The sequence below is a fragment of the Peromyscus eremicus genome, chromosome 7 (assembly GCF_949786415.1).
Source record: "Peromyscus eremicus chromosome 7, PerEre_H2_v1, whole genome shotgun sequence".
Taxonomy (NCBI): Eukaryota; Metazoa; Chordata; class Mammalia; order Rodentia; family Cricetidae; genus Peromyscus; species Peromyscus eremicus.
This window is the reverse complement of record NC_081422.1, coordinates 52,015,669-52,043,397: the sequence shown is the minus strand read 5'-3', so window position 1 is coordinate 52,043,397 and position 27,729 is coordinate 52,015,669. Positions and strand designations below refer to the sequence as shown.

The following is a 27,729-nucleotide window of genomic DNA, read 5'->3' as shown; positions in this document are numbered from 1 at the left end:
TGAGTGCGTTTGTTTTCAAGGCAATCAGTCCCACTGCTTCCAGACCAAATCCTACCGTCAGAAAATCCACCGTGAGAAAAGAAAAGACAGCTTTGTTATTTTTCCTTTTCCCTTGTCCCTGTCCCTTCCTCCCTTCCCTTATGTGGAAGGGAGGGCTGACTACTGAGGAAGGGGCAGGGACAAGACAAAATCCCTGCCACGTCTGTGCTGGGCAGAACCACTGTGTAAGGCACCCACGGAAAGTGCAGCTCAGAAGGCAGGTGACAGAAGAGGCTGGGGTGAGGGAAGGAGCGTCGGGAAGACTAGTTCCCCTGGAAGGTTCCTCGGGCAGCGGACGAGGCGGCACTGCGGAAGGTCCTGTTGCTGAAGATGCCTTGGGAAAACTCTTCCTGAGCCTGCTGGAAGCTGGCTCCGGTTCGGCGGTAAAAGGCATGAACCTAGGGAACAAGGCCGGGGTGAGAAGAGCCCAGAGCAATCCGAGCCATCAGGGTATGCTCCCAAAAGGGCCCCCAAGAGTGCAACCCTGCCTGCCTGCTCACCCGGAGCCTTGGACAAAGATGTTAGGCGACTGAGGACTTCAGGGACAAGGAATATTTAGACGTCCACTCAGGAGAGATGGACCTTTTCCTTGTGTTTGCTGTTGGCTCACACCCTACTTACCCGCTGCAGGAGGAAGAGTGAGAGCCCAGCACAGAGGGTAAAGAAGCCAGCCACTACCATCATGATGATGGACACGGCTAAGGGCCCATCGTGCAGTGTAGACAGGGCTGCAAGCCAACCACTGCAAAAGGAGAAACCAGAGGTAAGATTGAGACTCCCAAGTCCTTAAGGGCTGTGTCCTGGCCACCCTGGGCATCTCCCTGCAGCACAGGGAGCCTTGTGGTTTAATGACCTTCCTCTGAAAGACCAGGCTGTGAGCACTGATAGGCCCACACTGCTCCAGTATGACCTCTCCTGAAGTCTCAGAGGTGGAGTCACATGGAAATCTTCTGGCCCAGTGAGGTCTAGAAAGGAGATATGGCAACTGCCTTGTCAGGGTCAGCCAAAGGTTCAGTGTACATTGCTGATTGAGGGTGGGGACAGGAAAGACATTGGCTCTGCAGAGAGGACTCTGGGGAGAAGGGTACTGGCCAGCCTGTGACCTTTACCTTGTCACCTCAGCTTCCACCATCAGGACCTCTGCCTTTAGTGGTTATCCCCACAGCCTCAGTGTCCTTAGCTGTAAAGGGATTATTTTCACGCTGCCTGACTTCAAAACTTACAACAAAGAAAGCTACAGTCATCGAAAGCAGTGTGGGACAGCATGAAGACAGAGTAACACCACAGGCTTCAGAGTCCATATACACCTAATGGTTTATTTTCACTTTTTTCCTGTGAATTGTTGTGTCTGTGTGAGGCTGTCAGATCCCCTGAAATTGGAGTTATAGACAGCTGTGAGCTGCCATGTGGCTGTTGGGAATTGAACCCGGGTCCTCTGGAAAAGCAGCCAGTGCTCTTAGCCACTGAGCCCCAGTCTCCTTTTTTTTTTTTTTTTAATCATTGGACCTTCATACCGTGTCCTGGCGTATGTGTGCCCTAACCCAATAAATAAATAAATGGAATAAAAAAAAATTTAACACCCCTAAGGGGAACTGATAGTCTCTTTACAAATGGTACTGGGACAACTGGTCCTTACTTCAATCATATATTAAAATTCACTCAAAATAGGGCAAAGATTTAATTGTAAGAGCTGAGGCTATAAAACTCTTTAAAAAGCTGGGCACGGTGGTACACACCTTTAGTCCCAGAACTCAGGAGGCAGAGGCAGGAGAATATAAGTCCTACGAGAGCCTGGTCTACATAGTGAGCTCCAGGACAGCAAGGAACCATAGAGAGACCTTAGAAGAAAAACAGAAGTAACTTTTCATGACCTTGAATTTGCTGGTGGTTTAAGTGTGACACCAAAACCACACACAACAAAAGAAAATCACAGCACCAGAGAAACCTGGCTCACCCAGTAAAGGGACTTGCCACTAAGCCTCACAACCTGAGTTTGATCCCTAGAACCCACATGGTGGAAGGAGAGAACTCACTCAAATGTGGGTCCCCACATAGATATACATGCACACTAAATAAAGGAAAATTTTTGTGTATTAAAGCTGAGTGCTGGGGCTTATACCTGTAATCTTATCAATTGGGAGGAAGAGGCAGGAAGATCAGCAGCTTTGTTTCCCAAAAAAAGGGGGGGGGGGCTCAGTTTGTAAAGTACTTGCAGCATAAGCATGAGGACTTGAATTCAGAACCCCAGAACCCACCTAAAAAAGCCTATGCTTCTAATCCCAGGCAGCACTGGGAAGGCAGAGACAGGCAGATCTCTGAAGTTTGCTGGTTTAGTCTTTTCAGCAAACTCCAGGCTAAGGAGAGATCCTGTATCAAAAAGCAAAGTGGAGGGGTGGCAAAATGGCTCAGCAGGTAAAGGTGCTTGCTGCCAAGTCTGATGACCTGAGTTCAATTCTTGGAACTCAAGTGGTAGATAAAGAACCAATTCCTGCAAGTTGTTCTCTGATCTCCATCTGGATGCATGCATGCATGCAACACATACACACACACACACACACATACACACACACACACACACCAAGTAAAAAAGTAAACAAGAAACAAGGTGGATAGTGCTTGAAGAATGACCCTCTGGCCTCCTCACAGAGGCGTACATACACACCTCCACATGAATAGTCATGCACACATGCACACAGACAAAGAGAAAACAAAATGGTCACAGAAGGTCTATGGGAAGGCAAGAACAGGCAGGAGCCAGCAGAGCTCACTGAGTGCAAGGCAGTGAGGGCAGGGCCAGGACCAGACATCAAATACCAAGGGTCCCAGTCCAGAGTACAAACAGCAGTTATTAATCATAGCACACCCCACCCACCACCACTGTCCTTATTTATTATTTATTTGAGACATCATCTCACTATGTAACCCTGGCTGGCCTAGATCTTGTTATATAAATCAAAGTGGCCTCAAACTAAGAGATCCTTCTGCCTCTACCTTCCTGAGTGCTGGTATTAAATGCATGTGCCACCTGGCCCAGCTCATTTGTTTGAGACAGGGTTTTTCTATGTATCCCAGGCTGTTCAAGAATGCACTACATAGCTTAGGCTGACCTTAAACTTTCAATCTTGCTGCCTCATCTCCCAAGTGCTGGACTTCAGACATGGGCCACCCACACTTGGCCAATCCAGCTTCCCTAACACCAGCTAGCTAAAAGTAATAAGCAACGAAGCTGGCCCATCCATCACAAGGGTCCAGTTAGAACAGGAGACTGAGACAGCGGGGTGGCGGGAGGCCAGTGCTCAGGCTCCGAACACTAGTGCAGGCCTCTCCTCACACCCCGGACTTGCTAACTGCTGCAGGGAGGAGACCAAAATAGTGCCACCCTTCCAGGCCCATGCTCTCAGCCCCATGACAGCTTGACCTTTGTGCAGTGTCCCCTGTGCACTGGGGTAGACAGGAAAATGTCAGCCATCGGCTTTTCTTTTGGAAATTAATTCTGAGCTGCGACTGAATTAGCCAGGAAACTCGAGCCAGCTACCTGCTCCAGAATGGCAAGACACCTCTCCAAGGAGGCAGGCCTCATCTCCCGAAGTCACAAGGCCCTGAGAGAAAAAGTAAGATGGAAGCTGGGGATGTAGCTCCATTGGTAGAGTGCTTGCCTAGCATGCATGAGGCCCTGGATTCCATTCCAAGCGATGCATAAAAAAAAAAAAAAAAAAAAAAAAAAAAAAAAAAAAAAAAAAGAAAGGAAAGGAAAGAAGGAAGGAAGGAAGGGAGGGAGGGAGGGAGGAAGGAAGGCAGGAAGGCAGGCAGGAAGGAAGGAAGGAAGGACAGCCTGGAGGCAGAATGACAAGAGGTTCAAGGTCATTTTGGGCTAACATAGTAGTTTGAGAGAGGTAAGGTGTAACTTAGGGGCTTCAAAGGCCAGGGCATCCATCAGCCCTGGGGGATTGCTGTAGGAGAAAAGCAAGAAGTTGCCATGCAGTGCCAGACACAGCCCTAAAGACTTAGGCCAAACTGGCATGGTGGCTCACTCCTGAAATCTCAGCTCTCTGGAGGCAGGCAAGGGGATCACCATGAATTTAAGGCCACCCTGAGCTATATAGTAAGTTCCAGGCCAGAGTAAGACTCATCTACACACTATAGAACATAGAGAACAAGGAAAGACAAATAGCTACTATAAAATAATGGGAAGCTAGAGTGTGGCTCAGGAAGAGAGCATTTCCTGAGTCTGGGTCTGACCCCTAGAACCACAAAAAAGAAAAAGATGACCAGGAAAGAGGTGTTGTATAGAATCTCCTCAGAGATTGAAACATTCTATCCTCTAGAAAGCTCAAGCTGGAAGGTAAACAATCCAAAATAGCTGTAGGAAGTCCCTGAAACTGACCAGATTCATTAAGCCCCTCCCTGCCAGAGTAAGCAATAAAAGCCAAGAGATTCCTTCCTTTGCCGAAGGAAGCTGAGCTGAAAAGAAAGAAGCCTCTGAGACCAGACCAGATGCCTGGAAGTGATTTAGACAGTCACCTGAAAAGGGCACTCTCCATCCTGTGGAGTTGCCTGCAGGCTGGGCAGGGTGCTCCAGTTTCCCAGCTTCATGAACTGTTGCCCATGCTGGGGTGGGCTTTGGTGATACAGCTGTCTTTGAGTTATTTCTGCTCCTGTAAGTACCCCTCACCTATATCCTTGTAAGTAACCCTAATAAAACTTATTGGTTCACCAAGGTAGGCTTTGGTGGTATCAGTACTTTGTTCTACCATGGGGTCCCTATCTGGGGTGAGTAGATGTGTGTGTCGCACCTTCCCAGGAGATGTTTCATCACACAACAGAGAACTAAGGCAGACCGTAGATCGTAGAGTACCCTGCACCCTTTCTCCACCATGGAACAGGCGCTCTAGGAGCTAGGAAATGGCAAGGAAGTTGATCCCTCTATGATACCTCGGGTCTTACCTGGTCCCCAGGTTAGGCAAGCCAATCAACTGGATGAAGTAGATCCCTATTTGACAAAAAAATACAAAGAAGAACACGAAGAAGCTGAAAGAGTTGTCAGACCTGTGGAGAGAGAAAGAAGTAAATCACAAGAGGGCTTGGGGCCAGTGAGATGGCTCAGTGGGGAACGGTACTTGCTACCAAGCCTGATGCTCTGAGTTCAATCCTGGAGCCCAGAGGATGGAAGGAGAGAACTCTCACAAGCTGTCCTTGGACATACTTATGTGCACTGTGGCATGTACACATATGTGAATGTATACACACATACCAAAACCAAAACCAAAACCAAACAACCAAACAAACCTGGGCTGGAGAGATGGCTCAATAGTTTGGAGCACTAGTTGCTCTTCCAGAGGACCTGGATTTGCTTCCCAGGATCCACATGGGTGGCTCGCAACTGTCTCTAACTCCAGTCTCAAGGGATCCAACACCCTCTTCTGGCCTCTGAGGACACTGCACGCACATGGTGCACAGACATTCACATAGGCAAAACACTCATACAATCTTTAAAGTCCATGAGTTCAATGCCCTACACCACCTCCAACACACACACACACCCTGTAGACTTTGTTGGAAGAAAATCTAGCTGTGGAGTAGCAAACTGGTTAAAACTCCTCAAGAATTAAGTACTTCCAGCACTGTTATGTTTTGTTTTAGACACAGACAAGGATCTCCTGAAGCCCAGGCTGGTCTGGTCTCTTAATTCCTTCTGTAACCTTGAACTTCTGACCTTCCTTTCTACACCTCCCAAATGCTGGCCACTAAATCTAGTTTTTTGTGGAGTTGTAATAGAACCCAGGCTTTGCACACGCTAGGCAAGCACCCTATAAACTGAGCCATGTCCCTGGTTTGACCACTGCATCCTTGAGAATCAGAGTACTGTGGAAATGCAGGATCTGCCCTGCTGATACTCCCAGCTCTTCTTGCCGAGATCTGGAGGACTCCCAGCCCTAAAAGCATCAAGCATGAAGTATAATTCCAAATCCCCAGGGGGTCTTACAGATACATCCGTTTATGCTGACGGGAGCTAGCTTACATATTGGCAAACAGATGCCTAAGACCATAAAGATGAACCACAGACGGCATCTGACATCTGAAGGGCAGCAGCACCTCAAGCCTCAGAAAGGTGCTCCCTCTTCACAGCAACTAAATCCCTGCCTGCCAGCAAGTCTGCCCAGGAACAGTACTGCAGCAGTGGAGACTCCCAGTCCCCCTCATCCACCTGTGTTCACTCACGGACAGGCCTCTAGCAAACCTCACTAGGCCGAGGTAAACGGCTCTTAATCTGTCTGCTCTGACTCAGTGAGAAAAGGAAAGCAATCTCCCCACCACTCTCTTCTCAGCTAGGGCTGTGATGGGGCCCAGGGCTTAGATCTACCGGCTGCTCCTGGGATGCCAGCCACCCCCTCATCCCTTTATTAGCTCCACTCACCTGAAAGCCTTGTAGATCGGTCGGTACCAACAAAGGAAGGCACAGGGGGTGAAGATCACAAACCAAAGGATGGAGAGGCCAAAGGCTGTCCCATTTGCGGCATTGCTGGTGAACCAGGCCAGGCATGCAAGCAGGTTCAGAAACAGAGTCACTGAATGCACTGGGAAGGGGGGACAAGGAGACAAAGGTGGCTGGACCCAAGGTGGCTGGAGGACTGGTCACCCACACAGCAAGCCACTCCCTAGGAAAGGCCGGTTGTGAGGGAGGCTGCGAAAATAGGAGGGGACTTCAGTCTATACTCAGGCAAGATTAGCTGCAGATCCTGGTTCTCTAGGACCTCACACCAGGGACCAAGCTTTCTTAGGAGGCGACAGGGAGACCTAGGTTTCAGGGATAGGCATGATGAGGTGCAGACGCAGGACTGATCCTTGGGGAATGAAATAACCCTTTCTCAAAGGCCCACAATGGAGCTGAGGTCATTTTCCTCACTGCTGGAACTTAGAGGCCTGTGGGAAGGGAGGCCTTCACCAAGTTGAGCCTTTCAGTACGGTGAGCTCTACAGAACACAGAAGTCTCTGGCTAGTCCACTCTCCCTTTCAAAGTAGTCTCGCGGGCCCTCTTGAGCAGGTTCCCAGACAGGACATAAAGAACCTCCCCATGCCAGCCCAAATACTGGGAAGGACAGTCTGTGAGAGGTCTTGACCCTAGGGAGCAAGGCCCGAAGTAAACATGGGGATCTCAAGACGTTGCCAGTGCCCCCCGGAACTCACACATCCAGAGATAGTAAAGCATCTTGCATATCCGCTGGTAGTCGGCAGGGATCTCTGTGGAGAAGTCCTGATAGAAGCAGGGCTTGACAGGGCACCACGCGGGGAGGGGCGGCCAGTTGTTGTCTCTCACTGTGGAAAAAGGATGCAGCCTCGTCAGAGGCATGGAGGAGCGCACACACTGGCCCAGTTACAGGCAAAGCAGAGCTTGCAGAGATGCTCCTACAAGCAGAGTTCAGGAGTTTCAGGGGGTTCCATGGAACATGAAGTGAGATCAAAGAGGGACCCAGAGAGATAGCCACAAATTCACTCCAAGATAATGAAGCCCAACTACATTAGAGAGACCTAAATGTCCTAAATCAGTGGTTCTCAACCTTCCTAATGCTGCAATTCTTTTTTTTTTTTTTTTTTTAAGATTTGTTTATTTATTATATATAGTGTTCTGCCTGCATGTGTCCCTGCAGGCCAGAAGTGGGCACCAGATCTCATTACAGATGGTTGTGAGCTACCATGTGGTTGCTGGGAATTGAACTCAGGACCTCTGGGAGAGCAGTCAGTGCTCTTAACCACTGAGCCATCTCTCCAGCTCCGCTGCAACTCTTTAATACAGTTCCTCATGTTGTGGTGACCCCCAACCATAAATTTATTTTATTTATTTTTTTGTTTTGTTTTGTTTTCGAGACTGGGTTTCTCTGTGTAGTTTTGATGTCTGTCCTGGATCTAGCTCTGTAGACCAGGCTGGCCTCAAACTCACAGTGATCCGCTTGGCTCTGCCTCTCGAGTGCTGGGATTAAAGGTGTGTGTCACCGTGCCCAGCAAGGGTTATTTGTTTGTTTTTTGGTTTTTATAAAATTATTTTTGTTGCTACTTTATAATTGTAATTTTGCTACTGTTATGAGTCATAACGTAAATATCTGTGTTTTCCAATGGTCTTAGGTGACCCCTGTGAAAGAGTCTTTTGACCCAAAGGGTCATGACCCACAGGTTTAGAACCACTGTCCTAAATGATGTGTTTGTTTCTTTTGAGACAGTGATGTAGCCTTGGCTGACCTCCAATGTAGACCAGGCTGGTCTCAAACTCACAGAGATCTGCCTGCTTTTACCTCTTGAATGCTGGGATTAAGAGGGTAAGCTAGCACATGCCTTTTAAACTACTCTTACTAAGTATTTTATTTATTAAGCAGGACAGCCAGGGTCGTCGTCATAAGCATTATAGGGTGACTATCCTCCAAGTCAAGCAGCTCCACCTTGGGGAGTTCAGCTTTACCCTCCAGCAAAAGGATTATCCCAGCTGGGCTTGTTGACCATTTTCCTTCCCTCACGGAGAGCGGCGGGTCAGGAGACTCTCATCTGACGATCCAGACGCTACCATTTGCTGTATGTAATTCTGCCTTCATTGCACACGGCCTTGGGGAGGGGCTAGAATCTACAGGGAAGGGAGCTCCATCTACTCCCCACAGGGAAGTCTTCATCCCTGCTGGGTAAGGCTTTCCAGGGACAGCCTGTTGGAGGAGCACCCACACTCCTGTAAGTAACCCCTCACCTATGCTCTGTAAGGAAGCCCAATGAACTCACTGGTTCCCCAGAGCGAACTTTGTCATTGAGACCTTGTTTATGTCTCCTTCTGGGACGGAATTTTAGCAATAACATGGAACTCTGGGCCTACGGAATCAAAGAATTTCAGAGCTGGGAAGGAATGCAAAAATAACCCACATCTGTCAGGCCTATCCTGCTGCTCTCCTGACTTCTGCCCTATTGCTTTCAACCCCAGAACCAACACCCTCCCTTCCTTCCTTCTTTTGTGAATGCAGTCTTACTATATTATAGCCTTGGCTGGCCTGGAACTTGGAGTGATCCTCCTGCCTCTGCCTCCCACATGCTAGGGTTACAGTTATTGCCACTATGCTGAGCTCCCCAAACCAATATGCTTCCAAAATCAAAAGCTTTGCAAGATCCCCCATGAAGACAGACCAGAGTACCGATTGTGCCAGGTAGAGCAGGCTAGACCCCAACAGTCTCCTTTACCATGTAAGTTCGCCGCGGTGGTCTGCAGCTCGCGCTCCTTGCGTTCCAGCTCAGCGGCTTTCCTGTCTAACTCCTCCTGCTGCCGAAGCAGGCCTGCCTGGGCTGCAGCTGCAACAGCCTAGAGAGAACAGGAGCAGGGAATGGCCAGAAATGAGACAGGAACAGTGTCAGCCCAGGCAGGCCAGCAGAGGCGCTGCACCCAGGCAGGAAGAGCTAGCAGGTGGCTGCGGAGGCAGTCCTGCCCAGTAAAGTGTCTTGGGTACTAAGGAATACCAGGCAAGTGCCTAGGTGACCCACTACCCGTATACCACCTTGGACTCCTCAGTCCTCTCCAAGACTCTCCACTTCCTCCCCCTCACCCATGGCTCGTCTAGTCCCTCATATGGAGTCCAGGCTAAACTGAATTATACTGTCCTTTGGGTAACAGTAAAGGGGACAGACCTCACAAGAACTCAACCTGAAGCCAGAAACTGAGACCAGAAGCTGAAGGAAAGAACCCAAAGCTGTGTGCAAAGTGGACACAATGCTAAGCTGCCAGCAGAAGCTCAGAGGGAGGCTGTGAGGCAGGCCACGGGCACCAGAGCTTCAGTAACCCACACCGAAGCAGCCTCCCCTTACTCTGCCCAAGGAGCTGCCTCCCAGGCCCACCTGAACTCTGTGTGGCCATGCTCTGGGGACAGTCCATGATGTATGGCCCTGCTCGGCCTGACTTTCATGGCATGCAGGGGCCAAGCTTTATCACCTCTGCAAGCAGAGCAGAGCCTTCCAATGAGGTAGCTCAGGGACTCTCGGCTGAGTAGAACTGGGCCCAGGGTCCTGCTCCTGTGGCTGCCACCACTGTCTGGCCCCGATTTCCTCCTGAAGAATGAGACTGTGGTCCTCTCTGAGGGAGCAGGCAGTACACTGGCCATCTCACTGGGTGACAACTAGGCATGTGTGTACACACACATTCACCGAAGCAGTTCTCCAGAGAGCAAAGGCTGCCTCTGGGAGGTGGACTTCTGACATTTGGTGTCACACTGAAGGTGCTAGGCTCATCTGCCTGTGCTGTCACTCCAACAGAGGCGGGGTCTCTGCATCCCATCACCCTGCACGCAGGGCTTGTCTCACTTCACAGGGTTCTAGGACCCAGCCTGCAGGCTCCAGGGGCCCAGCCCCCCCTTGCTCATCTGCACTAGGCCTACCTTCGGAAGCTTTCGCATGTAGCTGTCCCTGGGAATACTATCTCCTCCTAGTAGCATCTGCCTCTCTGAGGGCTCACCCGCTGCCAGGAATCGGGAAGGCAGAAACTTGCTGGCCTGCCTAAGCAGGAGCTGCAATACACAACTCCACTGTGGGCCATGCTCACCAGGGCAGTGAGAAGCCTGGGGTGGGGGTGGGGGTGGGGGTGAGGAGGTGACCGAGGTCAGCATCAGGCACAAGCAGACAAGGTTTAGCAGACTCAGTGAGAGGACAAAGGCAAACAGAAGGCAGGAATAAGTGAGGTTGAAAAAGAGAGGGGCAGGGATGTAGCTTGGTGACAGAGCATTTGGAAGGCCCTGGTTTGATTCCCACCACCACAAACTGAAAAATAAAGAGGCAGATCCTGGGTCCTAAGGAGGACCTGCAGGGGCACAGCAGGACAGATGCTCTCTGAAGACACCAAGGAGCCCAGCCCGGTGAGTAGTGCTTACTTCCGGGGTGGGGAGTGGGAGGAGAGACCATAGGTTGGCTCCAAAGAAATTCACAGCCACCTCAGGGATGAAGGCCCTTTGCCTGCCCCCAACCCTGTGGGTTCAACTGTGGACCCGGGCGATCCCACTTACACAGGAGAGACCAAAGGACTCCCGACCTGTACCTGGGGCGTGGGCTGTGCTGGCTCCACTGAGGGCTGGAGAACTGCTGGCTGGGAGGGCCCAGGAAGTTGTGTGACAGGAACCGTTGTTGCTGCATTTGTCTGTGTGGGGCAAAGGAGGGAAGTGAGTGCATCTACTATGGCAGACCACAGTGAGGGACCTGATCTGGACTCTCTCCTGCAGGGTTTTGGCTTCGGCTTAGGGAACAGTGACCTCTAACCCACACTCCCTAACGCGTACTCTTGGCCTTGCTAGATACAAGGCTTTCCAGCATTGCCCTGTCCCACCTTATAAGAGAGGCCCACGTCATAGAACCGACAGGAGAACTTCAGTGACTTGTGGTGAGTCTCCATCCTTACCTTACCCCAAGTCCATTCAGACTGTCCCTCTGAGGGTATGAACTTCTCCAGAGCTGCTCTTTCTCTGCCAGGTCCCTTGTCCCAGACACCTTGGCACCTCCCACTAACCTAACACACATGCCACCACCTCTCAGAAGACTGCACAACTCGGAGAAAGGGCACAGTCACCAACCTCTGAGAAGGGATTGAATTCGGCCAGGCCACCCTGAGGAGCACTGGTCAGCTGGGTCACAGAGGGATCCTGGGGAGGACAAAAAGAGGCATTAGATATTGACAAGCAGAAACATCCCTGACCAGGAACCAGCAATCCCATGTCCCAAGTCTCCAAGGTTCTGGACTGCTCGGCAACAAGTCTCTTCATCGAATCCCTTTCCCTTTTCTGGAAACAATCGGCCCCACATAGGCGATCTCAGTGCCCAGATCCAGAGGGGGTCACAGCACTTAACCCTGGTAGTTTTTTCACTTTGGTGGGGAAGGGATAAAATGTGTGACGGAGGTAGAGAAACTTCCTGTAATATTGTATTTATTTATTAATTTAAATTTATTTAATTTTATTTTATGTGCATTGGTGTGAGGTTGTTGGATCCCCTGGAACTGGAGGAACAGACAGCTATGAGCTGCTATGTGTGTGCTGGGAATTGAACCCGGGTTCTCTGGAAGAGCAAACAGTGCCCTTAATAGTTGAGCCATCTATCCAGCCCAATTTACTTATTTTTTTATTGTTCTTTTTTCTGGTGCTGAAGATAGAACCCAGGGCCTTGTGCTTGTGAGAGAAGAACTCAACCACCAAACTAAATACCCAGCCCTGTTATTTCTTAGTCTACAGAAAGCATTTTATTCCTCTTGCTTTTTAGAGGCTAGCTGAAGGTTCTGGGATGGACACATGCTACTGGCTGCCAGCACACCTGCTAGGAGGGAAAAGGTTTCAGATGAAAGGCCAGGAAAGTGTTTTCTTTTCTTTTTCATCCTTAAAAAAAAAAAAATCTGCTGGGTGGTGGTGGCGCATGCCTTTAATCCGGGCACTCAGGAGGCAGAGCCAGGCAGATCTCTGTGAGTTCGAGGCCAGCCCGGTGTACAGAGTGAGTTCCAGGACAGGCACCAAAACTACACAGAGAGACCCTGTCTCGGAAAAAAAAAAAAAAAAAAAAAAAAAACAAAAACAAAAAAAAAAAACAAAAAAAAAAAAACAAAGCTATACTGGGTATAGTGGTGCATGCCTTTAGTCCCGGCACTCATGAGGCAAAGGCAGGCAGATCTCTGAATTCAAGGCCAGTCTGGTCTATAAAGAGAGTTCCAGGACAGCCAGGGCTACACAGAGAAACCCTGCCCCCTACCCCCGGAAAAAAAAGAAGAAAGAAGAAAAGAGAAAAGAAAACAAAATTCCTTATAGCTCAGTGTGGTAGCGTATGTCTGTGATCTCAGCACTCTGGAGGCTGAGGCAGGGGCAGGAGGATTAGAATCCAGAGTTCTAGGCCAGCCTGGACTTACGTAGTGAGTTCCGCACCGGCCAGGGCTATAGAATGAGCAAATGAGATCTTGTCTCCAAAAACCAGAAATGGAAGTCATCAGCAGAACACAGTGTGTCCATCTTCTTGGTCCGCCCTCCTCTTTGCTTATGTGGCCCTTTGGTGGCAAGGGCAGTTTGTGCTCATCCTTCCTCTCCAAGACAGGCACCCCCACCCCCATCCTGGTCATGGGTATGGATGGGGTTCAGGTCTTGCTCCACAGCCATGCAGAAACTCTGGGAGGAACAGTTAGGAGAGGCCAGAGTGTCCCTGGCTGGAGTCTACAGTTCATTCCCAGACCTGCACTTTTTTGTGTGTTGTTTTTCAAGACGAGTTTCATATACCTCAGGTCAGCCTCAAATTGTAAAGACCAGGACGGCCTTGATCTCCTGATCCTAATGATTCCATCTCCCAAATGCTGGGATTACAGGTATGTACCACCACACCTTGCTCTACAGACCCAATTCTTAAACACAGTGTTAGTGTCATAGACACTGAGAGCAAGCCCCTCAGTTCATAGGTTTGGAAAAGACACTGGTCATGGTGAAGTGTCGGGAGCTGGCTTCCTATTCTGAAACTTAACAGAGCTAAGTATCAGTACCGAAATGTTCTCTGGCTTTTCTATACAGTAGTTCTATCTTCCCTGGGACCACCAGCTCCTAGGGTAAAGCTGTGCCTGACCAATCACAGTGCCACACCCTGAGTGGAGCACCAGCTGGAAATCACTGGGTCTCTAGACAGCCTCATCTTAGGGATCCTGCACCTCCTTCCAACATCCTCCACCAGACTGCATCCTAGACAGTTGTTGGACACCCACCTCTGCTTTGGTGACTCCTGCAACTCAGAGAAAGTGACAAAGTGAGGTTCTGGTGGTTATCAAAAGACATGGGAATTGGTCCTGAGGTTATTCCCACTTGTAGTCTTCTCTAAGAACCAGCTGGCCTGCAGGGAGGCTCTGGCTCAGGGTTTGCCCCCCTTTCAAAGCCAGCAGATATCTGCCAGTGCAAGCAAGCCCGAGTCACTGAAACCAGACCCACCGGCCAAGGAACTGGCTACTGCAGTCTGTCACCACACGACATAGGAACCAAGCGGCAGCTCAGGTAGCAGTTTCAGGAGCTGGCACATACACACCTGGCTAAGGTGTGCATGTTTAATAGGCAGCTTGAAGCTCAAGACAAGATTCCATTTCTATCACAGTAACAGTCAGGTAGCAGATTCTTGAGGCAGGATGGAGATGAGAGGGGTGTGGCTACCCTGTCCAAACTGATTCTCCCCTTCTTCATTTTCTAATGTCTGCAAAGTGTGGCCCTGGGGCCCTAACCAGGCTCATCCTGACTGGCTTGCCCCTACCAGTGAGCTGAGAGTGCTCTGCAGCTGGGGGCATCTGGGTCTGGTCCATCCTTCAGGCTCCTTGGGGTTTGGTGAGAGGCCTGTGGCAGAGCAGCATCCCAGGAAAGGTTGGGGATCAGATGCCACACTGTAGTGCTTCTTTGTCCCCAAAGCACGGCCTCATGCTAGGGGACCTGCAGCACAACAGTGGCCTAAGAACTTGGAGGCATCTCGCCGGGGACTAGATGAGCCTAAAATACTGTGACATATGGGTACTTCTCCTATAAGGAAACCGGGGCTCTCCCTGGAAGCTGTGGGCAGCTTCGAGAGAGGCTGAGGCTAGGTGAGGACAGGGAGGGGGTAAGGACCAAGGGAGGGTGACATTTTCTGAGTGTCTAGTACGTGCCAGGCTCACCACATAATGACGTTACTGTGACTTCTATTCACCCAGAATTGGTCACTGTGCCACTTCACCAGAAGGTTCTATCAGCCTTTCTCACCTTGTTTTTAGTTCTGTTATTTATTTTTGAGAAACTTACTCCATATTGCCTTACAGAATCCATTATTTACAGACCCCTCAACCCCACCCTGAGACAAGAGTCCCTCTGTGTAGCTCAGGCTGTCCTGGAACTCAGTATTGTCTATTAGACTGGCTGTGAACGCAAACCTTCCTCTATGGCCTCTCCAGAGCTGGGATTACAGGTATGTGCAACCCCATCCAGCTCTAGAGTGACTTAGCCTCTTTCCTTTGTATCTATACTGATGGGCTGACAAGATGGCTCAGTGGGTAAAGGAGACTGTCACCAAGCCTGAGTGTGACCCTTGAAACCTACATGGTAGAAGGAGAGAACGAACTCTCTGCAGGTTGTCCTCTGACCCCCACACATGCAGACACACACACGTGAAAGGAAAAAGGAGAGAAGCAGGGAAGAAGGGAAGGAGGAATAAAATATGAAAAAGATACTCTGGTCAGCTTTTGTGCTTTACGGCTCTACCAAAAGGCAACCACAAATTTCCTCCCTTAGCCTTCCCCACAGCCATGTGAGAGACAAGCACTCCCGATGTAGACAGGAAAGTCCAAGCTCAGGCTGGAGATGGCTCAGAGGTTGGGAGCACTTGATGCTCTTCCAGAGGACCCACATTCGATTCCCTGCACTCACATGGGGGCTCACAGCCATCTGTAACTCTGGTTCCAGAGGATTAGATGCCATACACACATGGTACACAGGCATACACACAGGCAAAACACCCATGTACGTTTAAAAAAAATAAATCTCAGAGCAGTGTCTGAGCTAGACTCTGAGTCCAGGTCTGACTCTAGGACAGGACAGTAATCCTGAGGCTGCAATGCTTCAGGACAAATAGAATCAATTACTATGTGGCTAAAGAAAATGACTCCTATCCCCAAAAGGCATGTGCTAGGGCTTCCTTACTTAACTTCAAAGGGCTGGAATGTTGGGAATACCTTTAGTAAGGAACAGGTAGAGTCTTTTCATGTAAGGATCACGCCCGATGAGGACTATGAGCTTCCACTCCAAGTCACAGAAATGAAGTTACCAGCATTGTCTTTTCCCACTCATGGAGCACCCACTGCTTTTAAGTGGGTCACGCAGTTATTTCAAAGGATGGTGAGGTCCAAGTTCCACCTACAAAGAAGAAGTAGCCTAGCAGCCCCTCAGCTGCTCAGACTGGAACAATGCCTTCTACTGAATTGATGAGAGGGGAGAAAAGCTCCTAAAGTTAATTCTTTACATCCAGTGAACAGCCACAGTGTGAGGAACACGCTAAGATAAGCAGGACACAGCTCCTTCCCTCTTTAAGTTCACAGTCTGGTGGACTAGTAACTGAGACAAGCAGACACATGCCAAGAGTGTGCTGGGGTGAGGCACAGAGTGATTGACAGGAGGGAAGGGAGATGCCTCAGAGAGGGCTGGGAGGAAGGTGGGTGGGAGAGTTAGCTTTAATTGTGAACTTGCTTCAACCTTCTAATCACCTGGGAAGAGAGTCTCAATTAGAGATTGTCCACACTGGGTTGGTTTGTGGGTTTGTGTCTGTGGGAAGGTTATCTTAAGTTAATTGATATGGGAAACCCCAAACAACTGTGGGTGGCTCCATTCCCTAGGGTGCCGGGGGAGGGGGGTGTCCTGAACTATGTAAGAGTAGTGAAATCCAGCTGAGCACAAGCAAGCGAGCATATATGCATCGTACGTTCTTTGCTCTTAACTACAGAAGTGAAGCCTAGCTGTTTGAAGTTCCTGTTAACTTCCCCATAATGTTGAACTGTAACATGGAATTAAAAGTTGAAATAAACCCCATTCTCTCCTAAGCTGCTCTTCGCCAGGGTATTTTTATCACAACAACAGAAATGAAACTGGAGTAGTGGGGTTCCCAAAAGAACGGAGGGGGTAAGCAAAGGCCCAGGGCAGCGGCAGCAGCAGCAGCAGCAGCAGCAGATAAATGAGTATTTCCATGCAGGTAGGGGTGAGTGCCCTGGGAGAAGCAAGGCTGGGCTGGGGCTTACAAGGGCCCCTTTTCCTGGTTTGGAGGGAAATCTCTTTTTGTGTGTTTCATATTTCCTGATTAGCTCTGAGCCTCATTGACTTCTCTGCTTTCCCGTTATATTCCGCCCTCAAGCTCCCGGTGTGGGACTGTCGCAGGCTCCAAAGAGGCACTCTAAACACCTCTGTCTGGCATGGTAGTGTGCACCTGTAATCCCGGCGTCACGAGGCTGGCAGGAGGAACACTGTAAGCCACCCTTGGCTACCTACATAGTGAGTTTTAAGCCAGTCTAGGCTACACAGCAAGACCCTGTCTCAAAACAACAAAACAAAATATCCTGAAGTCATACAAAAAGGTTTCATTGTGTAAATGCCAAGTTAGTTTTGTTAGGCCGGCAGAAAAACACATCAAAAGAACAATGCTGGGCGGTGGTGGCGCACGCCTTTAATCCCAGCACTCGGGAGGCAGAGGCAGGCGGATCTCTGTGAGTTCGAGGCCAGCCTGGTCTCCAAAGCGAGTTCCAGGAAAGGCGCAAAGCAACACAGAGAAACCTTGTCTCAAAAAAACAAAAAACAAAAAACAAAAAAAAAAAAAAAGAAGACTGTGGGAAGTGTGGGTGACCTCTCTTCTGTCTTCCAATTTCATATAATGTGATAATGACACTTTTACCTTAAAACACAAGGGCTAGAGGAGGGACATGTTGCAAACAAAGTTAGGGATGCAGCTCATATCTGTAAAATACCTTGCTTACCGAGCATAAAACCCTTGTTTGCTCTTCAGCATGGCATAAACTGGGCAGGATGGCCACATCTGTAATCTCACACTCTAGTGGAAGCAGGATGATCAGAAGTTCAAAGTATACACAATTAATCCTAGATGGAGCTCTATGAATGAGGCCCAGCCTGGTTTATATAGTGAGTTCTAGGCCAGCCAAGATCACAGTGAGACCCTGTCTCAAAAAGTAAACACACACACAGGCCCATCATGGTGTCACATGCCTGTAATCCCAGCACTTGGGAGACTGAAGCAGGGGGATTTGCCTCGAATTTGAGGCCAGCTTTGGCTACATGATGGTAACCAAACCCTATCTCAAAGAAGGGGGTGGGGGGAAGCGAGCATTTGAGAACCTATCTGAACGGCAAGGCATACATACTCTGGGTCTTCTTCCCTGCCACTGGTAGTGATGTCCAGAGTAGTTCAGCCAAGCACACAAGAACTTCTCGGCCTGTATCTGAGGGCCTTTTAGGTCCTGAAACACCCCCTATGGGCATGGTCTGTCTATCTTTAAGTTGTGCTACCTGCTTCCTCCTCCCACTTCTTCTTGTCCGTTCCCTACACAGACCAATCCATGAGATGCTGAGGTGGGACCACCAAGAAAAGGCCTTGTTCGTACCCCTGAAGGAAACAGTGCAGAGCATCAAACCTGATCAACACTGAGCCCAGGTGAGAGGAAAAGCAGCAGTGTCTCATGGGAATCAAGACAGGCATTCCTTAACTGGCATCAGACCACCTAAGCTTGAAAAAGAACATGCTTGTGTTCTGCGAAGGGTAAGGCTGGACCTAGGTATTTTGCTTGGTTAGTTTTCTTTTTTAGAGACAAGGTCTCACTGTTTGTTTGTTTTTGTTTGTTTGTTTGTTTGTTTGTTTTGAGCTGAGGATCGAACCCAGGGCCTTGCTAGCAAGCGCTCTACCACTGAGGTAAATCCCCAACCCGACAAGGTCTTACTGTGTAGCTCTGCTGGCCTCCAAATCACAGGATTTGCCTGCCTCTGCCTTTTGACTGCTGGGATTAAAGGTGTGTGCCATGACATCTGGCATGTGGCTTAGTTTTCAGTTTTGCATTGTTTACTCATTAATTTGTTTTCTCTCCCCACCCCCCTTTTCCTTCTTTCTAGTTTGAGGATGACTCTGGTCTCCTGATTCTCCTGCCTCTACCGCCCAAGTGTTGAATTATAAGCTTGTGCTACCACACCCAGCCTGGAAGGTCACGGAGGCTTAGAAGTGAAAGGGTAAAGAGAGAACAGGCAGAAGTATCAGGAAACCAGCCAGACTGGAGCAGTTAGGACTTGACCCCAAGTGGCAGGGGAACACAGCCACAGGAGTTTGAGCAGGGTATATATACCGTGATCATTCTGGTCATCGTGAGGGGCATGCAGTGTTCAGGAAGGACAATGTCAGGTCATGACGGCTGGCATGAATGGGTTAAATTAAGGGGCAGCAGCTTGGGAAGGAGAAGTCAGGGACCCTAGAGACCTGAGGTGGGGTAGATGTCATAGGCTCAGCAATTCAATCCAGTAGTTAAAATGGAAAGGTTACCAGGAGACGCTTTTCTCAGACTGTGTGGGAAGGGAGAGGACCTCTGCAGATTCTGGACCACACTGGGAGGTGTCTGTGGAGTAGATCTGGCTGGCATGTCTAGAAAGGTGTGGATGGAAGCTGGAAACGTTTCTCGGAGCTTAGGAGTCAGCTGAGGACTAGAGCTACAGAGCTAGGATCTTTGTGAGGATGCTATTCTGAGGCTACTGACGCGGAGGCAGAGGAGTGAGAACCAGCCCAAGGCAGCACTCAGAAATACTCCTAAATGGAGGAGACAGGAAATGAAAACAGCCTGAGATAAGCCAAAGTTACCAGTCAGAGAGATCCTGGAGAGTCAAGCCAGGCAAGTGTGTGTCACACAAGCAGCAGACACTCCACAGGCTCACACAGAGGTCAGGTACGGGGTGTGGTTGTATTGCCTGCACTCAGGAGATGGAGGCAGAAGGATCAGGAGTTCAAGTTCATCTTTGGCTTCAAGTTGAGGTCCAGGCCAGCATGGTCTAATTGAGACACTGTCTTATGGAAAAACCACTACCACCACCACCAACAACAACAAAAGCCAGGCATGGTGGCATATGCATTAGCTGTTGGGAGGCAGATGGATTTCTGTAAGTTCTAGGGCAGCCTGGTCTACACTGAGATCCGGACCAGCTAGGAATACACAGTGAGATCCTGTCTCAAAACAGAGAACAACTGCTTTGGAGCCCTGGCCATGCAGCCGTCCAATCTGTCCACTTTTCTGAGCCCTAATGCAGAAAGCCCTAACTCCCTTTTTCTTCCTTTCTCTCTCTTTCAAATACTGGCCAAAACCTAAGCATGTCATCCACAGCGAAATACCAACTCCAGACAGCTGCCCAGATGGAGGTGTCCTGCCTTTATGCATTAAGCCCACTTTGGGCTTTCTCAGACTTTCTTTGAAGCTACCCGCTTTCACCACATGGCTGCTTGCTGACCTCCCTTGATGAGCATTCCAGTTTAACCAAAAAGGCATGGCTAGCTTCCTCTTCTCCACGTCCCTCTTGCTGGTGGCTGCCACGGTTTACAGCTCACTTGCCCTGTTATTTTCTTTCACACTCCAATACAATTGTGAGAGAGAGAGAGACAACAGGATCTAAGACTGAAGTGGTCCCTGGGTGACAGAATACAGGGATACAGAGGTGACATCTTAAAGTGACTTTTGGTTCCATACAGTACTGTCCTTGCCCGTGAACATTAGCTCTCAGCTCTGCCAACCACAGACCACATGCTTATTTACGTTGCCCTCTGGCACCAGCAGGGCTTCTGGTGTGCATAAAGGTGTGAGTAACTCAAGGGGACACTTGATGGTCCTGGGCACACCTTGCAATGCGGATAGCACCCTTCTCTGAGTGAGTCTGTCCTGGTTAAATATTACCATCCTCTGAACAAACGATAAGCCTATGCAAAGTGACTCCAAAGAAAATTTAACAAGTGTGGAGTCCAAGTTCATCTGAGCCTCTAGTTAAGTTCTGACACCCCACCTGGCTCCAGGTGCTAAGCATAAAGGCAGGAATGCCTCCATCTGGGAACCTGTCTGGAGTTGGCATTAAGCTGTGAGACACTTGCCATTTTCATTTTTTTTCTTACAATTTTTTAAAGATTTATTTTTATTTCCTGTGTGCAGGTATTTTGCCTACATGTATGTCAGTGCACCATGTGCATACCTGATCCCTCTGAAGGTCAGATGACGGTGTTGGATTCCCTGGAATTAGAGTTGCAGAGATGTGAGCTGACATGTGGTTGCTGGGAATCAAACCAAGGTCGTCTGGAAGAGCAGCCAGTGCTTTTAACCACTGAGCCATTGCTCCAGAGACACTTTCAAATTGCTCAAGACAATGCTCCTGTTCTACAGTAAGTTCTACCAGGTCCTTAAATGGGATGGCACACACCTAGAAGCCCAAAACTCTGGAAATAGAGGCAGGAAGATTAGGAGTTCAAGGACAGCCTTAGTTCCACAGCAAGTTTGAGGCCAGCCTGGGGTACATGACACCCTTACTCAAAAAGAAGAAAAAAAAAAGAGAAAGAAAAGAAAAAGAAGAAAAAGAAAGAAGGAAGGAAGGAAGGAAAGAAAGAAAGAAAGAAAGAAAGAAAGAAAGAAAGAAAGAAAGAAAGAAAGAAAGAAAGAAAGAGAAAGTAAGTAAGTAAGTTCTATCAGGTCTATCTGTAATTCTGAGAATTCCCAAATCTGACAAGCTGGAGCTGACCCTCTCTGGGAAGTGGCACAGGCCTTAATGTCTATGGACTTAGTGTCATGTAACTTCACACAAATCACATTTCTACCATCATCTCTCACAGGAGAGAAATGTTTTGCATCCCTGGGAAGCAACCACAGCACTGAGATTATCTTTAAACTGCAAGGAGGCAATGTGTGAAATCGAGATTGTGTGAACTGGCAACTCCAAGCCCTGAAAGACTTCCTCTGTTCAGCATCACCTCCCCTTCCACACCCCCTCCTGAGACCAGCCTGCTCTGCTGTAGTCTGGCAGAGTGCTCGGAGGAAAGCAGCCCTGGCATTTGCTTGGGTGGTCTGATTTTTAGTGGACTGCTGGGGCGGGGGCGGGGGAGGGGAGAAAAGGACAGTACAATGGCGCCTCTTTTTAGTTTTCCACCTCTGCATCACTTGACAAGACTTGTGAGAAACATCTGTGAACAGACAGCCTGGAATCCTTCCAATGCAGGCACCCAAATATCCAGAATTAACAGAGGAACCCGAGTGTGATGACGGAGGTTGTGAAATCACTAAGGCTTGGCTTGCAGCTTCCTGCTTCCTCCTAGGAGTTTGGTAAGCCTCTGCCACACTGTGGGGACTTCACTTTCCACTCAGAACTCTTTCTTGGAAGGACACTTTTCTAGTGATTTCAACTATACCTATATGCAAGGAAAGGGTTCATGGAAACCTATGATTATACTCTGAGGCAGAGGAAACAGGAGCTTCATAAAAATCCTGGCTAAGGGGTTGGGAAGACAGTTGTCAGTAAATGGTTGTCTTTGCAAGTGTGAAAACCTGAGCTGGATACCCAGAACTCCCTTTCTGTTTCAAGTGGGGAGACCCACTTTTTTTTTTTTAAATGTGCATTGGTGTTTTGCCTGCATGAAGGCGCCGGGTACCCTGGAACTGGAGTTATAAACAGTTATGAGCTGCCATGTGGATGCTAGGAATTGAACCTGGATCCTGCGGAAGAACAGCCAGTGCTCTTAACTACTGAGCCATCTCTCCAGCACCCAGAACTCCCTTTTTAAAACTTTTTTTGAGAGAGGGTCTCACTGAGTATCCCTGGCTGGCCTGACACTCACTCTGTAGACCTAGCTGGCCTTGAACTCCCAGGAACTGCTTGCTTTTGCCTCCACAGTTATAGGATTAAAGGCATGATAGCACATCTGGACAGAACTCACATTTTTTAAAAAAACCAAACAAAAAGCCAGAAGCAGGGGCTGGAGTGGTTAAGAGTGCTTGCTATTCTTCCAGTGCCCAGCCCCCCATCAGATGCCTCACGCCTACCTGTAACTCCAGCTCCAGGGGATCTGAGGCCTACTTCTGTGCCCTCCTCCCTTGGGCACCAGCATGTATATGACTTACATGTACACAAACCCAGGACTAGGTACTCCCAAGACAGGCAGATTTCTGGGCTCACTGGCCTGGACAGTCAAGTTCTACACCAGTAAGAGACCATCTCAAAAAAAAAAAAAAAAGAGCGGGGATGTGGTTCTCTGTGTAGCCCTGGCTGTCCTGGAACTCCCTCTGTAGACCAGGATGGCCTTGAACTCAGAGATTCACCTACCTCTGCCTCCTGAGTGCTGGGATTAAAGGTATGCACCATCATGGCCCCCCACAAAAAAAAACAAAACTTTTTTTAAAACAAAGAAAAAAGTGAAGAGTGCCTGAGGAATGGCAATAAAAAAATCATAATAAAAAAAATGTCCTCTGACCTCTACACACCTGCATACACATGAACATACACACAGAAAAAAAGAAAAACAAAAAACAAAAAAACCTGGGTAAGGAAATCAACTTCACAGCTTTTTTGAGTGTGAGCAAAAACAAGGTTCTGTGGTTAAGTAACTTTAAGAATGCTGAATCAAATGTCTTCATTGTACAGTTTCTCAGGGCCTTAACCAAACTGGCAAGCCTTGTCAATCTTCAAGAAAAATGTAATAGGAAAAGATTTCTCAAACCTACCTGAACACAGAACACAAGAGCACCTGAGAAAGTTCAAAACATACGGCCTTAAAGGATTGCCTTAAAAACCCTATAAAGGGAGAGGCTGGAGAGATGGCTCAGCAGTTAAGAACAATGGCTGCTCTCCAGCCAAGTGGGATCAATTCCCAGCACCCACATGGCAGCTCACAACTGTCTGTAATCCAGTTCCAGTGGATCTGACTCCCTCACACAGAAATACATGCAGGCCAAACACAAAAGCACATTAAACAAATAAACAACAAGCTAGGTGGTGGCCCACGCCTTTAGTCCCAGCACTTGGGAGCCAGAGGCAGGTGGATCTCTGTGAGTTTGAGGCCAGCCTGGTCTACGGAGCGAGATCCAGGAGAGCCAAGGCTGTTACATAGTGAAACCCTGTCTCAAAAAACCAACCAACCAACCAAACTAAACCAAAACAAAACAAACCAAAACAAAATAAAGAAACCTATATAGAGGTCAGGTATGAGCCAGGCGTGGTGGTGGCACACGCCTTTAATCTGAGCACTAGGGAGGCAAAGGCAGATGGATCTCTGTGAGTTCGAGGCCAGCCTGGTCTACAGAGCTAGTTCCAAGATAGCCAGAACTTCACAGAGAAACACTGTCTCAAAACAAAACTTTACACAAAGGGGTCAAGTGTGGTATCAAATACCTTTAACCCAGCAATTGGGAGGTAGAGGCAAGAAAATCCATGTGAGTTGCAGGTCAGCCTGGGCTGCACTATCTAACACACACACACATATACACATAACACAAAATCTGTTTGGGGCTGCCCCAAGGTGGAGCACATGCTTAGCATGCTCAAGACCCTGCGTTCAATCCCCAGCAACCACAAAACCAAACATCAATAAAAATCTGTCCCACTACCCCATCCCTTCACAGCAAGGGATGACGAGATGGCTCAGTAGGTGAGGATGCTGGCCACTAAGCCTGACGACCTCAGTTTGATTCCTGAGACTCATGTGGCAGCAAAGGACTTAACTCCTGAAAGTTGTCCTCTGACCTCCACCCTGCAACACAGCATGAGCATGTACAATAAATAAATAAATCTAAATTTTTTTTTTCCCCCGAGACGGAGTTTCTCTGTGTAGGCTTGGCTGTCCTGGAACTCACTCTGTACACCAGGCTGGCCTGACCTCACAAAGATCCGCCTGCCTCTGCCTCCTGACTTCTAGGATTAAATGCATGAGCCACCACCGCCTGGCAATATAAAACATTTTTAAAAGTGCAAAAGTTTAGCTAATGCTGATTTGATACCACTACCAGCACTCCCATTTCAGGAAAGAAGACTACTCTGGCAAGGCGGCCCATGCCTGACCAGCCCAACACTTGGGAGGCACAGGCAAAAAGATTACTGTGCCTGCAAGTTCCAGGCCAGCCAGGGCTAAACAGTGAAACCCTGTCTCAAAAGAAAGAAAAACAAAAAACAAAGTCAAAAGGTGACAAGAGTGACAGTCGGGTACTAGAGCCTTGCCTTAGCTGACCTAAAGTAACCCCGAGACAGAAAGGGATGAGATTGGAAACTCTACAACAGCACCATCGGGCAGTGAGACCCAGGTCTAGATTTCCTGTGATGCTAATTCTGGCACAGGGCTCCTGGCCCTAGCGTGTCCCAGCCTCACTGGAGTCTTGGCTTCTGTAAAGCTAAACTGAAAATGTTAGAATAGACTTCTAAGAACATTTACAGTCCCCTAACTGTCAGCCACAGACTCCAAATAGTAGGTATATTTTTGCACTCCACCATTATATGGTACGACAAAAAAAAAAAAAAAAAAGCTGTTCTCCAGACTGACTAGGTGTGACAATTTGAGTCTGTCACCTCTCCACCTGCTGGCTCCTGAGCTATGAGTCAACACCCTGAGTAAATGAAACTGGGTTCACACCCAGTCTATCCAAGGACTACACCCTCCCATCACACACCATCCTACTGGAAGAGAGGGCAGCTCTGACCAGAAGGAGCTCCAGGTATCAGATGCAAGGCTGCTTTCCCTCACACCACTGTGCCATGAATGGCAAGTCATTCCAGGACGAGGAGGAGCATATCACAGCCAGCCAAGCTCTCGTCTTCACCCCAGGATTCCCCTCAGATGTTGCCGGTTTGCTGGCCAACAGCTGCTTCCTGCCCCACCATATCCTGAGGCTGCCTGGACAAACTGTCTTAACTTGAATGTAATGCAAAAGTTACTTCTGAAGTTACTCTCACATTTTGCCCAATCATTTCCACCAGAGATGAGCTTTAAGACTTTCAAGGAGCTACTATTAACACAGGGCAAAAGAATCCTGCCCACTGCCGACCCTGGGGAAGATCCTGCTGCAGTGTTGGACAGCTGACTGCCCCTGACAGAATAAAACTGAGCAAAGGAACATCACCGCATACCACATACTCCAAAAGGCTATTGGATCCTTGCTATGTATAACCCTATGTATTACAGAGCAGTTCATCATGAAACCAAAGGAGTTCGCACAAGACATTAACAGGAAAAATGCAAATATTCTTTCCTCACTCAACTAATAGCAGCAACTGTTTGCCTTATATAAGAGACAAAGCCCTGCAAAGACTCTGTCAAAAAACATTAAGCTAAAAGAGGAATATTCTATTTATTTTTTTTTGGTTTTTCGAGACAGGGTTTCTCTGTGTAGCTTTGCGCCTTTCCTGGAACTCACTTGGTAGTCCAGGCTGGCCTCGAACTCACAGAGATCCGCCTGGCTCTGCCTCCCGAGTGCTGGGATTAAAGGCGTGCGCCACCACCGCCCGGCAAAAAGAGGAATATTCTAAATCCCCCAGTGTAACAAGGAAAGAACTACCAAAATCTGCCCGAGGGTTCCTATCAGCTAGGTCACCTTGACAAAGAAGCAGAAAATTTTCCACTCTCAGCCTGGCTGGATGCAGTGGCACATTCTGGTTATGGTGGCACTTGGGAGGCAGAGGAAGGACTCCAAGTTCAAGACAGCATGTGACACATAAGGAGTTCAGGGCCAGTCTGTACTACATAGAGAGAACCTGTTTGAAATAAACCAAGGGCCAGGCATGAAGCTCAATGCCACCCAATATGTTCAGTGGTAGAGGATCTGCCTAGCATGTGCAAAGTTGTGGTTCAATCCCCACCACTGCAAAACGTCAAAACAACAATAAATTCTACTCTCCTGGCCGCATAACCATCTAGTTCAGGGCGCCTTAGCCTTTGCTTCCGCCTTTTCAAGGATCCACAGTAGAAAAGCTCAAGTGACTTCTCCAACATCTGCAGGAAACTTAGAAGTTGCAGATGACCAAAATAACACAGCAGCAGGAGGAGTTGCATGTGCTTGGTGACATACTGACACAGGAGACAGCTGGGCTCGTAAATCACCAGTCAGCATAAGCACCCTTCCCTCAAACTGGTTTCGGGCAGACATTGAAAGAAGAAGCATGAAGTGCCTTGGCACTAACGAGACTTCCCGTGCGTCGGCATAGACAAGGGGGCATCCCTGAGCTCTCCACTCAAAGGTTTTGGCTTTAAGTCTGAAGACTGTTGTATTCTTGAATGTTCCAAAGGTCAAGCCAGCAACCACCCATGCAGATTTGCCAAACTAGTGTACCTTGAGCTCCTTCACCACCACCCCACCCTACCACACCCCACTCCGTGTGGCCCAAATTCACTCCAAATAAAGCCCTTGGCCAACATGTAGAATTTTGACCCCGGCCACTTTCTGGCTTGGGCTCTCTTCCTACCCTCCCTCAGCCTTCTTTTCTCGATAAACACCAGGGACTCTCCTGTACGTTAGGTACTTGCTTGGCTACTGCTGTTGCTGATGGGGTGCTGGGTTGTCTCCACCCTGTTAGACTTCTACTTCCTCATTATGTTTCAATGACCCTTTCTCCTAAGATGACTCAAGACAGGTGGATCCCCGAGACTGTAGGAATGTCACAGGCACATTTTGCTTCCCTTCCTGACTCTCGGACATCTCCCCAAGGATAAGAACGTGCCCGCTAGCCCTTTCTCCAGCAGTGTCCGGCCAGAGTGGCTACATCCCGGGGTGCTGTAAGAGCCCACTTCTTTCCGTGCTGCAGCGCCCCGCCCCCTTGCCGCAATTCCACCTGTTGCAAACTCCCGCCCCCATACAAACTATGATAGGCCAGTCTTCATATCCCACTCTCCCATTGGACAGGCCATCCGTCCCTCCTACGCCACGTCTCCCGGCTTTGGCGAAAGAGGCCCAGGCCGCGGCCTTTGGCCCTAGAGAGATCTGAGAGTTGGGGGTTCTACCTGGAAGGGGTTTACATCCACTGGGTCCGCGAAGGGGTTAGTGTCGAAGGCCGACATGGTGATCGGGGGCCAGCGGGCGATCTCCGCGAGCGCTACTGCGTTCGGTCACTCAGACCCAGCAGCACTCAGTGTAGACCCTCCACTTCCGGGAGCGAGGCAGCCGTTCTGGCGCAGGCGTAGGGCCCT

The 27,729-nt window shown here is 49.0% G+C and overlaps 1 protein-coding gene across 2 annotated transcripts; it reads right to left on the bottom strand.

The window, feature by feature from the left end:
• Positions 1–76: 76 nt before the first annotated feature.
• On the bottom strand, positions 77–27,729 carry Scamp2 (secretory carrier membrane protein 2). Of its 2 annotated transcripts, XM_059267969.1 has the most exons (10): positions 27,544–27,729; positions 11,613–11,681; positions 11,084–11,182; positions 10,431–10,559; positions 9,247–9,364; positions 7,225–7,353; positions 6,455–6,614; positions 4,984–5,085; positions 661–781; positions 77–437 (listed from the first exon to the last, which is right to left on the bottom strand). In XM_059267969.1, exons 1-10 carry the CDS (start codon positions 27,598–27,600, stop codon positions 303–305), a joined length of 1,119 nt encoding a protein of 372 aa, XP_059123952.1. In that variant the 5' UTR covers positions 27,601–27,729; the 3' UTR covers positions 77–302. The 2 variants fall into 2 exon arrangements, with proteins under 2 accessions (XP_059123952.1, XP_059123953.1); XM_059267970.1 differs by lacking the exon at positions 10,431–10,559 and having other exon boundaries at positions 27,544–27,728.

Bases quoted from the DNA above. Each gene is read 5' to 3' on its own strand.
- Scamp2 (XM_059267969.1), bottom strand. From the start codon at position 27,600: ATGTCGGCCTTCGACACTAACCCCTTCGCGGACCCAGTGGATGTAAAC. The intron at 9,365-10,430 runs GTAGGCCTAGTG...TGTTCTCTCTAG, and splicing joins ACATGCGAAAGCTTCCGAAG to GCTGTTGCAGCTGCAGCCCA. The intron at 782-4,983 runs GTAAGACCCGAG...CTCCTTTTGCAG, and splicing joins TTGCCTAACCTGGGGACCAG to TGGTTGGCTTGCAGCCCTGT.